The 13,114-nt window shown below is 39.0% G+C and overlaps 1 protein-coding gene across 3 annotated transcripts in view; it reads left to right on the top strand.

The window, feature by feature from the left end:
* The window catches only part of Akap13 (A kinase (PRKA) anchor protein 13), a 132,193-nt gene that overhangs the window by 87,834 nt on the left and 31,245 nt on the right, over window positions 1-13,114 (top strand). For 2 of the 3 annotated variants that reach the window (XM_013012061.1, XM_013012060.1), the window contains exons 14-17: window positions 1,365-1,473; window positions 4,302-4,344; window positions 6,170-6,302; window positions 11,865-12,042. In XM_013012061.1, the coding sequence (XP_012867515.1) occupies window positions 1,365-1,473; window positions 4,302-4,344; window positions 6,170-6,302; window positions 11,865-12,042 (463 nt within the window). The remainder of the gene's footprint in view (window positions 1-1,364; window positions 1,474-4,301; window positions 4,345-6,169; window positions 6,303-11,864; window positions 12,043-13,114) is intronic. The other variant, XM_013012059.1, reaches the window with a different exon arrangement.

The raw sequence follows: 13,114 nt of genomic DNA, 5'->3' as shown, positions 1-13,114 counted from the left end.
CTTTCTTTCTTTCTTTCTTTCTTTCTTTCTTTCTTTCTTTCTTCAGTAGGGACTGAATTCTTCTTCCACTTGAGCCATGCCCCCAGCCCTCTTTTGCCTTTTAGTCTGTTTTTTAGACATAGTCTCATACTTTTTTTTTTTAAGCATCAGTTGGTTGTACGTTTAGGTTGGTTTCCTTTTGACATGTCCATATATCTTACAGTGTACTTTGATTACAGATTCACCCCATTACTCTTCCTTATCCCAACTCCCTTGTCCCATGCTAATTTCACTAAATTACTTCACTGTTGCATTTTCACACTTGCGCAAAAAAGTATTTTGACCCTGTTTGCCCTCCTTCACCCTCTCCATTCACCCTTTTTGTAGTATCCATATCCCAGAAGGGACATGGTTTTTACTTTACCTTCCTAACATTCATTTTTGTTGAGGTGAATGTTCATTTTTACCATGTAATTTTGCACACATGCATCTGCAGAACTTTGATCAGATTGACCTCCTGGTCTACTGTCACTTACCCAACCCACTTACCATCTAGTATTCAACAGCTTTCAGTGCGTTTATTTTTATCACCTCCGTTCACAGATGCAATGTGTTTCAATATATTTTAGTATTGTTCACTAATATGCTCTCCCCCTTCACTTCTAATTTCCTCAGGTATTCTTAGTCCCAAACATGATTTTGTGTGTGTGTGTGTGTGTATTCTCAAATCCTCCTTCTAGCACTTGAATTCCTGGGTTTTAAGTGTGACCCACCATGCCCAGACCAATTTTCAGGGATGTTTAGTAGTCATTTCTGTAGTTGGTTTGATCATAGGACCTTGAAGCTGCTCTGAATGACACCGAGAGAATTATCAAGTTTCAGCCACCCCCATGTTTATGTAGACTCAGTCTAATCTTAGGAAAGGAAATGAAGGAGATTTAGGCTGATTTCCAGATGCACTGCTGTTTCACTTTGGATGTTATGACACTTTTAGTTGCACCTCAGTTTCCAACTCTTTTCAGAGGAATAGTATTATATACTACTATGTCTTGGCAGGGGAGGGATTTCAAATGATTCAATATTTCCAATGAAGTTATTTTTTATTTGATCCAAAAAATACTTACTAAGCACTGACTAAGCTTGAAACGGGGGATATAAAACCGCTCTAAAGGATGATTCCTTGTTTCAGATGCAAAAGTAGGGTTTGGAAAAGCTGAGTGAGTTCTCAGAAGTTCACTAGCTGTTAAGTGGCAGAGGCAGACTAAAATCCAAGTCTTGTCTGACGACAAGTGTATGCTGAACCCCCTTTCTACCACTAGCTTGTACTTATCTAGAAATACTAGAACATGTACTTAGCACCTGTTCTTCACCTTTTTACTTCATAGACATATCACAGATCTAAGCAACAGAGATTTAATTACTGTACATCAGCCATTTCTTCTCCATTGACCAAATCCATCTCATTAATGACAATCAGCCATCCTGGACTGGACAGTAAGTACACTGCTTTAAAAAAAAGTTACATCTATCTTAACCACTTTTCTTGTTTCTTACTTTAAAGCCCAGTATAACATTATTTTCAAAATGTGCCTGCTTCTTCCTCTGAATAAATGACTCAGCACTTAAAAGGTCAGCTTTTGGCTCCTTTTCCCTTTCCTGTTTAAAAATCTCCTTAATACCTTACATTTTTGGCTATAAAATATAGCACACTTTTGAAAACATATTTTGAAAATTTCACACTTGAAACAAGTTGTAAATGGACTGCATTGGAAGTAAAAACTCTTGTTATCTTTAGGAAATGCTAGATAGTTTGCAGTGAACACAGCGGACAAGTCTGTCTAACCAGGATTTAATCAGTATTAAAGAAACATTCACCCTCCTTGTCTTGCAAGCGGCTGGCTGTCTTACTTGTGCAGAATCAAACTGCTTTCTTGTGTCATCCTGCCTTGCAGTGGCTCAGCTCTTACCTGTCCCTCTTCTTCCCTCAGTGATTAACATGGGAGCATCTGAAAATGGATGCTCATTGAGTTGTTGTCCGAAATGACTTACATTAGAAAAGACACAGAAACCTATATATTGCCAAGCTAGAACCCACTGATGTGGAAGGAAACACTGTGTAATGAGGGTAACCACAGTGCTTGTATCATTTCTGAGTGGAAAGTAGACAAGCTGCAGCCTCTGGGGGCGGGAAGCCGTGACAGCACACATTGACAGCTCAGTTGTGATACATTAGGGAGGATGTCCCTGAGAGAAGATGCCCAGCAGACACCTGCAGACCAATTCTCTTCTTTGCATCGGAGAACAGAACCAGGGGTTCTCTGTCTCTATATCCTGGGAAACTTAGTTTCTTAAGAGAACTTAAGAACACACTTCATAGCTTCTTTCATACACAGAATAAAAGTAAGCCATTGTTTTCAGCTTTCACTGCTCTCACCTGAAAGATGTTTCAAATAGTAAAGAAATTGTATGCCAAAACTCTTAAATACTTGCGATCATAATGTTCAGAGAGGGTGGTACCCATTAGACATTTGAACCTCATAGGCTGCTTGCTTGCTTGCTTGTTTATTGATTCATTGATTCATTCATTTATTTAGTGCCTGTACTAGGGCTTGAACTCAGGGCCAAGGCACTCTTAGATTTCTCAAGGCTGGCACTCTACCATTTGAGCTACAGTTCCACGTCCTGCTTTGTACTGGCTAATGGGAGATAAAAGTCTCCTGGACTTTCCTGTTCTGGCTGGCTTTGAACTATGATTCTCAGATCTTAGCCTTCTGAGTAGATAGAATTGCAGACATGAGCCATGAGGGGCCTGGAACTCAACTCCAGTTTTTATACATAATTTGTATTAGTTTTAAAAAGATGTATGAGTCATGTGAACACAGATCAGGGCAAGTCTCTGGAAAGTTAGGCATCAGAGCTAGTAAGATTATTTTATCTATATTTTTGGGGCTTGTATTTGTTCTCTAATTGTTTGATGTGCTGCTTCCCAAATTCATGAACTAAAAATCATAGTATGTGCAAGTCTATGCATTCTTAAGACCAGTGTCCCATGGAACATACTGAAAAATAATTGGCCATGTCTGTATAGTAATTACGATCTAAAGTCTCTGGGTATAAGATAAAAGCCTGAAGGTTATTTTGGCCTTTTGAAAAAAATCTGGTTGAAATGCTACTTACTTTCACTTATATTTTATGAGTTCACTTTAGTGACAAATTTATTTTTTTCTCTTGGTAATTGTGTAAATGTGCAAGAGTCTTGAGAGAATTTAATCAGAGACCCTTTGAGTGGGAAAAATTTTAAAGTACCTTCTTGGTTTTTCTAAGCTGCGACATCAGGTTAAAATGCTGAGTTTCATACCTACATTGTGCAGAATTGGGGACAGATCACAAAATACCTGTCAGCATTTCCCTCGTGGCTATTGGTACCATTCATCCTGAAAAGGTGGGGGGAAAACTCTAGAGAAAAGGAGAAAACACAGAAGGCAATTTTTTTTTGAAGACTTATAGATCTTTTTAAAACATTTGCATTATTTCCACCTGCTATTTAAGTCACTTAGCAGTAGCTACAATTCTGCATTACTATTCAGAATCTATTCTGAGGTTCAAATGCTGGCAGTCTGGTTGTGGAACATCTTCCAACCTCTGTCAGATTGAAGTCTTGAACTTCTTAACAGTCATACTGAGCAAAGCAGACTGTGTCTGATGTCACTAAAGATTGAAAACCATTTGTTGTTGCCTGCTGTTCCTTCTAAGTCCTTGGTACTCAGCTTCATATGTGATCAATCAGAACAATGTTTTTCCAACTTAATGACTTGTGGTCTCATTAGCCTTAGAGTTTTGATAATCTACTTCCATGTATGTTCCTATAGTCAGGGGAGGAGAAAGAATGCCTCTGCCCCATTCATTGTATCACTCAGCCAGGGAAGGGCCCTCCTGTCTGGTTCTGTCTAACTTCATTGCATGAATGAGGAACTGAAATGGAGACATCTTATCCTAAATTAGCAACAGGGCCAAGACTTTAGATGCTCACTCTAATGGTTCTTCCTGGTCACCAATCTGAATAATTAACCAGGTAAAAAGGAGAGAGTGCTGGATTTCTAGTAGAAGTAGATGATAGCATGCTTAGCACTGTGGAAACAACAACAACAGCCAAAAAAAAAAAAATCCCCCAAAAACAAAAAATCCAGCATTTGTTTTCTTACTTTGTATTCTTCCTGTGAAGAATCTCACAAAGGTGGTTCATGGAACCTGAATATTGGTCAATACTTGTCATCAGGGTAAAAATCATGTTTGTTTGTTTTTTCTCACTTTTCCCCCCCTAGATTCGCGGTCCTTCCACAACACCAGTGCTAACCTGGCCGAGAGGTACTCTCCGTTTATTTTGGTACTTTTTTCTAAATGAAATAAAAATCTAAACTGTCTTACAGAATTTAACTAAGCACACTAGATTATTTGAGCCCATTGGGTTCCTTCTTGCATGTTAACATAGGAATAATTATTTTATAAAAATAGGAAACAAAAGGAAGTGATTTTATACTGAAGATTATATCTTTTAAATGTAATATCTCTAATAGTTTTGCAGTTTTCTCCTTTTGGTTGTCTTTCTGATAAGGAATATCATTTGCATTTATTCATATAAAAACTCACATGTATTTAAAGCACACTTTGGTTATGGGGATTTTTAATTCCTAAGTCTTAACAGCATTTTGTTTCATAATTAGTGTATGAGCAGAAGGTGAAGGGAACAGGAGAAGAAGGAGGAGGATGGAAAAGGAGAAGGGAGAGGGAGGAAGAAAGATGTGGGAGAGGGGGAGAGCATTCTTGCAGTACTGCAGTCTTAGTATTAGTCACTGGGGCCTGGTAGTATAGCCAGTGGTAGACGTCTTGCTTGGCTAGAATGAGACTCTGGTCCTATGTCCAGCATTTGAAAGAAAGAGGGAGCAGAGGGGTAGAGGGAAGGGAGGGAGAGAAAAGGAAACAAATAAACACTCTAGTCTTCTTATTTTATTTTTTCAATGTATGTGATATACAGCTTTGTCTGAATAATTGAATTGGTTCTTTTAAGAGGGAGGAAGAAGGCTGCTAGGGATAGAAGCAAGGACCCTTGCATGCTGGGCAGGCATTGTATCCTTGAGATACAGCCTAGTCCTGAATTAGGTCTTTGCTTGACAGCAGAGAATATTTTTGTTCTGTCTCTTTAATTTTTTAAAAATTTCTTTCATACTTATGAAATTCAATATTCTAATTTAAGCAAGATTGAGGTTCTGATTGTTGCCCTGACGTTGAAGTTACCTGCTTTTTTGCAAAGCCATTGGGTTGTGATTCAGTGACTGAGACTGCTTTCAATGAGTGCTTCTCTTTATAAAGTTGCTTTTGTAGCTTTTACATCCTTCTCCAGCAGTGATTTTTGCGTCCTTTCATTTTTATCTCTGTAAATATCACATATACATAGAGGTAGCTCTCAGGAGGGCCCCTTCGTAGTTCTGCCTCTGCCTGCTCTCTCAGAAGCCAATACTACTCCTCTGTGGGAAAGTTCCAAAATAGTGCCTAAGCAAAGCTATGTAAATGGACTCTTCCCATGTAGTGAATTATTAAGTGCCCAGTATTATTTAAGAAAGCCAGCCACTGTAAGTAGTTTCCTGAAGTCAAGTCTGTTTCCCACGTAGATTATCTGTAAGCTTCCTGAAGTACTTAAGTAGATAAAATGGATCTCTCTGCATTCTACCTGAATTCTGATTGCCTTCTCTTCTTAAAAGAAGAGCACAGGCATGGCTTCACGCACGGACTAGCTCACAGTCTTCATTGCCCAGTATGCTAAAAAGGCTTGAAAAAATGTATGGTCTCCACTGTTCAGGAGACAGGATATGCACTCAGTCATAGGTTTTGTTTTGCAAACCTTATTACCAACAGTCTGCCATTCATTACATACACAGATTTTCTTTCAGACACTTGTTGCAAAGAAGTTTGTAGATTGAATGCTATTTTTGGTTAAGAAGTTTCAGATAAAATAATTACGGAATATTAACAGAAGTCCATAATTGCAATATTAATGACTGCTATAAAAAAAACAACAACAACCAGTATGAACATCATAGAATATTGTATGAAACCGTTCAGGGTGTCTCTTTCTTTGCTTCCCATTTAACTTTTGTAGTCCTTAAAAAAAGTCAATTTTCTTGTTTTCATTTAGTATAACAGAAGAAAACTACAATTTCCTGCCACCAAGCCTCACCAAGAAAGATTTTGAAGGGAAGAGTGGAACCAAAGTTAGTCGTACCTTCAGCTATATCAAGAATAAAATGTCCAGCAGTAAGAAGAGCAAAGTAAGTGTCATCCTTGGCATTTGTACGGCCACCTCAGTCAATCATCTCACAGGCTGCAGACACCCCCAACTGGAGCTTGACCTTTACATCAAGTCTCTGCATATTCTTTGAAGCACAGGAAAGTATATCTCAAGTCATAAGGCTAGATGATAAAGCAGAAGTGCTTGAAGTCTTGCTTGTCACTTGATGGTTACTCTCAAACACAATCTGTTATTAGTAATATTATTATAGTATTGTTATCTTCAAGTTTGTTAATCACCATAAAAATGCCATCTTAATAATCATGTGGGCAACCTACACACTTGATAAAGAGATATAGGTGGCAATCCAGGGGTTTGGATTTGTGATTTTTTTTTTTTTTGGTCTGTTTCTGTTGCTAGAGACTGCACAACCCTCAAAGATCTTGAAGCCAAGACTAAAAGAGGAAACAAGCTCAGTTGTGAAAGAATATTGTCAATTTAACTAAGGAGAGTGATCAGAGGCAAGAGGTCAATTGTTACTTCAACCATTTCTACCAGCAGTGACAGATTAACCTCTAACACAATGGCCCTTTCCCTTGTTGGTTCTCCTTTTCCCTCTCCTGGCAAACTCTAGTCTTTGAGGTAAAAATAAATTTACAAAGGAGAGGCTTCTATTCGTATTCCTGGGTATTTGGAAAGGTAAAAAGGAGGATCCCAAATTTGAAACAAGTCTGGGGAAAATAAGCAAGACCCTGGAAGCAAAATACAAAGGCTGTGAGTAGGGAGTATGGCTCAAGAGGTAGAGCTGTTTCTTAGCACTAGTGAGGTCCTGTGCTCAACACCACTAATGCAAAAAAAAAAAAAAAAGTAAATGAGATTGTTAAAGGGCTGGTAGAGTGAAATAAACAGCTAATAAGATTGTTATAAAACTTACTGAGAAACATCTTGATTTTGTAATTGTAGGCAAAGATAATAATAGGGGACATAATGAAGCAGTGTTAATTGCAGTAGAGATTTACCGGACAGAAGTATTTTATCTTTTTAATTATTACAAAAATAAAGGAACATTAAATTTTCCTTAACTATGTATAATGTTATATTTCCATGATGTTAAAAAAAAGATTTTAGTACATACAGCAGAAGACATCTGGTTTACTTATTTTGTTCATCTTTTAAATAATTACACTAAAGTGACATCTATAATACTTACCTGAGGATGGTTTGGAAATGATGATGATTTATATACATGATTTAGGAAAGTAAGTCATAATTATTAACCTTGGCTTCTTACATTCAGTTTATTTTACTGTGTCTATAAATTATTTAGCACATAAATTGTTGGGTTTTGCTTTTTAAAATTTTAAGTGGTTGTGCAAAGGATACAGTTTTTAAATATTTAAATCAGTTAAATTAGACAGCCATCAGGCAGCAGATTGTTCACATGTACTGAATTTTATATTTTGCAGATACCAGTAGATTTTACTGTACATAAACTCTATACTTTCAATATAAGATTGTTCACCCAACCTTTTTGGAGTTGCCAATAACTGGCCTAAGTTATTAGCCAAATGTATCAAATGTTTATGAAAATGTTGGGGAACTTAAACAGGAAGTCTAACGGGAAGCTGACAGCTTCTGCTTTTATCTTTAAGAGGTGGTAATACTGTTTCCTGCTAAGTCTGCTTGTTTGTATTTACATACCCAAATGCCTAATTTTGGGTTCATAAAGTGAGTGGAAGAAACCTCTTTCAACCATTCTATCTGTTTTTTTGTTTCTATTAAGATTTCTTTTCTGCATAGACAACCAGAAGGTAGATGGAAATATTTTAGACCAGTTCTTAGTCTAACTCAGCGTAGGTGTTTTTGTGTACATGAGTTATATTCCTGCCCGCCCCCCCTTTTTTTTTGGTGTGGCTTCTATACGAAAGAACTTAAACACATCAGCCTTTCAAAGGTATCTAGTAAAGCAGATTACTATTTCTCATTTCTTCTTTAAAGAAAACCCTTTGCTTTTCTTTTTTACCACAGGCAGCTTCACTAAACATTTTCTTATGATCTGATCTTTATAAAATTTGGAGCAATAGTTCTGGTTCCTTAACTTCTGCTGTGAAAAACTTGGCCTTAGTCCTTGCCAGATTGTCCATATTGCACCAAAAGGACCATCAACACAACAGCGTCTTTTGGAAGATTCGTTTTTTCTCCCTTCCTGTGTCCTTTAAGGCAATTGGTATGCTCTTCTAGCAGCATTCAAATAGTTAAGACAGTTTGAAGGAAACAGGCAGCTTCAGCCCTCCCTCCTTCCCTTTCTCACCCAGTCTCTGGCTTCCTCTTACCATCTTGCTAATGGCAGCTCAAAGCTGCTGAGTGCTGCTTGGCTGGCATGAGCCGTCCTTCTGTGAGAACACGTTTTCTGGCATGGGGGCTGGATCATGTCGATAAAATGGGGTCGGCTTCCCGAAGTACCCCTCATAGCAGTGAGATTCACAGGACTGAAACATGGACAGGTAAGCGCCTGACTTCTTTAAAGAACTGAGCTCTAATGAACACAGGATGAACCAGTGTAGCTTTTTTTTTTTTAATCCTTGGAAGAACTAGTGCCATTGTTACATATAGAATGATAATTATTTATCATTTATTCACATTTGAAGAGCATAGCAAGGCTTGAGAGGATAAACTAGTTGCTATAGAGAATTTAACCATTGAAGCATGCTTGTAGCTTTTTTGAGCAATAAAAGAAAAATCAAAAGTTTTTAGTTTAGCAGTTTATGCATGGAGAAAAACCTTTAGAAAAGTGCAATTGAAAGAAAAAGGGAGTTACTTGGGCTCAGATTTTGTTAAGACTTTCGTGTGCTAATTTTCGTTTAGAACAGTTCCTGTTTTGTAAAATGGAGTCATTTAGTTTTGGTTTTTCTCCCTTCTGGTGTTTTGTTTTGGTAGCTTACTAGTATGGGCAATTTGGCTCTTAGATTTCTGTGACATATATTCTGTTAACAAAGGACTTCATGTGAATGATAGACTTAGCAGATATTTACCATTTCTTCCTAGTAGATGAGTTCTGAAGAAGAAGGCAGAAAACACGGGTTGTAATCTTGACCACTGATCTTTTCCTCAGAAACATTTTGCAAATCAAGGAACCTCTCAGGCCAGGTCCACTTCAATTGAATTCCAGCAGGAATACTACCTGTGTACACTTGAGTGCATTATTGGGCATCCCTAACCCTCAGTCTCCTCAGATATGAAATGGGGATAAATAGAACTAATTTGGTTATTGTAATAAAATGTATGAATTACTTACTATGATGCTTCATCACCCTTCATAGCTGTTCAGGATTTTGGCTGTCATTTATTATCCTTTCAGTGGGAAAGAACATTCATCCTGTCTACTTCATTGTTACTGAGTCAGGTAGAATAATCTGTGTGGAAGGTATTGATTTAAAATTACATGATAATAGTTGTTATGCTCGTGAACCCACTTGTTAGGTATTTTCTAGATTCTAACAGTGGCGATAGAGGTGAATTGTAGATCTTCATGGTTCAGTTGGTTTGAAAAGAAATTAGTCCTTAGTCCACTGATACTGATGAGTCAGTTGAATGCTTTGCCAAATATTACTTCTAAAATATGGCAAGTAAAGAGCATGTTCTGGCCTCTTAAGTTCACTGTGAACCTGAAATGTCCCTTACTATTCTAGGTATTTCAGTAAGCATTCTTCAGTTACTTGTTCAATATCAAGGCTTAAATACCTTTCCATTTCTCTTCATGCCTGTGTAAGTTTTGGTAACAGCCCCTCTTGGATTGATGCTTGATGTCACATGGAAGCCCTTTGCTTTCTTGTGTTGCCAGAGAGTTTCTGACATTCCTGTATTGTTTTGAGGTGTCAAAAGTGAGAGCAGTCTGGTACTCAAGCCACCTTTGTCACACCCTGTGCTAGTGTCCTGAGCTCAGTCACCAGAGAGTGCCCAGTGCAGTGGCTGGTAACTTGAGAACACTGTGAATGTCAGCCTCCTCCTCCTCCTCCTTCCCCTCCTCTTCCTCCTCTTCCTCCTCCTCCCCTCCCTCTCCTCTGGGAGGTCAGGGAGACCATGAGGATGCAGGGTGCTTCACAGTAGAGATCAGAGAGCAGGTCTTGGGAAGCCTTTTCCCTTTAAACCAAGGATGTTGTGCCTGCTTTTCTGTTTTTCTGGGCCTCCAGGCAGAGCAGTGAGCGGGCAGGCCTGGGGAATGCCTGTCTCCGGGTCCCTGTTTTCACTGGAGAAGTGGCCATGGTGGCTACTTGTTTGAAGGGACAAACAAGGCAGTTGTCCTCTCCAGACTTCTTATGCCTCTCTGCCTTGATGTCCTCCTGATACTCCTCAGTTTCTTTTATCCTTCAGTCATGGTAGTCCTTCCTGATAGGCACACCTGTAGTTCTAGATACTCAGGAAGCTGAGATCTGAGATCTGGTTCGAAGTTAGCCCAGGCAGGAATGTCCATGAGACTCCAAAAGTGGCACTATGACTCAAGAGGTAGAGCATTAGCCTTGAGCAAAAAGAAGCTCAGAGACAGAGCTCTGGCCCAGAGTTCAAGGCCCAGGACTGGCCATAATAAAAAAAAAATTCTTTACTGTAAGGGAATGAATGTCAGTGTTAGGTTAGAGGGTGGTAAGCTAGCAAAGCTCAGATAGGAGTTATTACAGACAGTTTGTTAAATGTTAATACATGCTGTGCACTGTGCAAAATGCTCTCCATGTTTTATCTCACTTATTTTTGTTTGTTTGTTTGTCAGTCATAGAGCCTGGGCACTGCCTGTCTCTGGGCTCTTTTGCTCAAGGCTAGTGCTCTACCACTTTGAGCCACAGCATCACTTCTGGTTTTCTGGTGGTTGCTTGGAGATAAGAGTCTCATGGACTTTCTTGCCCAGGCTGGCTTCAAACTTCGATCCTCAGATCTCAGCCTCCTGAGTAGCTAGGATTATAAACATGAGCCACTAGTGCCCAGTTTCTATTTTTTTAAACATAAGAAATGGGTACCTTTACCATTCTGCAAATAAAAGATAGGTTGGGTGAAATAGTGTACACCTGGCTACAGTACATTATTATAAGCAGTAGTGGTAATAGCAGAAGAACTTAATTTTCATCCCAGACCTAAGATGTCTTCCTTTTTCTCAACAGCCTCTTCTTTCCCATTGGAATATTGGGCCAAAGTTAAGATCCATAACTTTAAAAATTCTAATCAGTGAAATCTCTATGCGAAATATTTAATAGTTTTGGCTTAGAGTTCGGGAGGGTATCTCACAAAAGCTCCTCAGGAAGTGATTGATATGCAGCTAGTGTGATGTTTCATGCAGCATCTTTCCCCTCCCTGGAGAAATTCTGACCCAGAATTGCCACCATCCTTTCTCCTCTCCATCCACATACTGGCACAAAGCTCATGGCTTCCTGAGTGGATTATTACCCTGTGCCTTACCAAAGAGACTTGCTTGACAATACCTCTTGCTGCTGTTAGCCCTTGGGCTTAGTGTCTGTCGGTGTAAAGTTTCCCTTTGTTCGAAAATAGTTACCACATGCCATTTGGGCATTTAGGAAGACCTTTCAGTGTTGAATTAACTATTGAATCTTTTTTTCAGCAGGAAAAGGAGAAGGAGAAAGATAAAATTAAGGAGAAAGAGAAAGATTCTAAAGAAAAGGAGAAAGATAAGAAGCCTCTCAACGGACATACTTTCAGTTCCATTCCTATTGTTGGTCCCATCAGCTGTAGCCAATGTATGAAGCCTTTTACCAACAAAGACGCCTACACTTGTGCAAGTAAGAGACCTGCTTGTTCTGCTCCTAAGATGAGGCTCTCTTGGTTCAGGAAAGCTGATTTGCTTCTAGTTTCCTGTCCATCCTACCCCTTATCTGTTCCTCATTTATGTGCAAAAGTAGCTCTGGCTGTATTTTTCTTTAAACATCATTGAGGAAATTTATTGTAAATGTATAAACTCTAGCCTGTAATTTTTCAGACGTCCCCAATTTCAAATACTCTGCTCTATTATTCACAGACTACCTCCTATTCAGGAAGTCTGTGTCCCTGTCGGAACAATTCATAACCAAAAAACCTATAGTTGCCTAGCAGTCCCTTGTTGGGTTATGTGGGCTTATTTTTGTTGTTGTCTTGTGCTTTGTTTTCCTATGCTGGGGATCAGTCTTGAGGCTTTTCATATATTAGACAGCTCTCTACCTCTGAGTTATATCACTAGACCAAAGGATCAAATCTGTTCCTTTGGCATATGCTTTATCCATTTACCGACATCATGTGCATTGATGTTCCATATTAGCCTACTGCTGATCTCTGTAATAACCAGCTCAGTTCCTGGTTTTGATGAGGCACTCACAGGCCTGCCAGAGTCAGTTAACTTTTTTGAGGGCCATCTGGTCTGTCACAGCTACCAGACTCTGCAGTTGCAGGACAAAGTAGCCACAGATATATAAACCAAGGAACAATAAGGCCTTATTATGGACATAAAATTTAAATATTTGCATGTTGTATAAAATCCATCATTTCATTTCTTTTCCCTACCATCTAAAATATAAAAGCCATTTGTAGTTCATGGGCTAAGAGAGTGCACCTCTTTTAACCACAGGCATCCTAGTACCATTTTGATTTCTTGATTCCTCTTCCTATTAAGCCTAAGCGATTTCTGCTGGGCCCTCTGGGCAGTGAGCGTACTAAGGGCTCTGCTGTGCTGTCGGTGTGCACTAGGAGAGGATTTTTTTTTTTTTTTTTTTGGTCCGGTCATGGGGCCTGAACTCTGGGCCTGGGCGCTGTCCCTCAGCTCTTCAGCTCAAGGCTAGCACTCTGCCACTTGAGCCACTGCATCACTTCCAGTTTTCTGTT

This window comes from Dipodomys ordii, unplaced genomic scaffold (assembly GCF_000151885.1).
Source record: "Dipodomys ordii isolate 6190 unplaced genomic scaffold, Dord_2.0 Scaffold15, whole genome shotgun sequence".
Classification (NCBI taxonomy): domain Eukaryota; kingdom Metazoa; phylum Chordata; class Mammalia; order Rodentia; family Heteromyidae; genus Dipodomys; species Dipodomys ordii.
The sequence above is the reverse complement of the archived record's forward strand: the minus strand, read 5'-3'. Positions and strand labels throughout refer to the sequence as shown.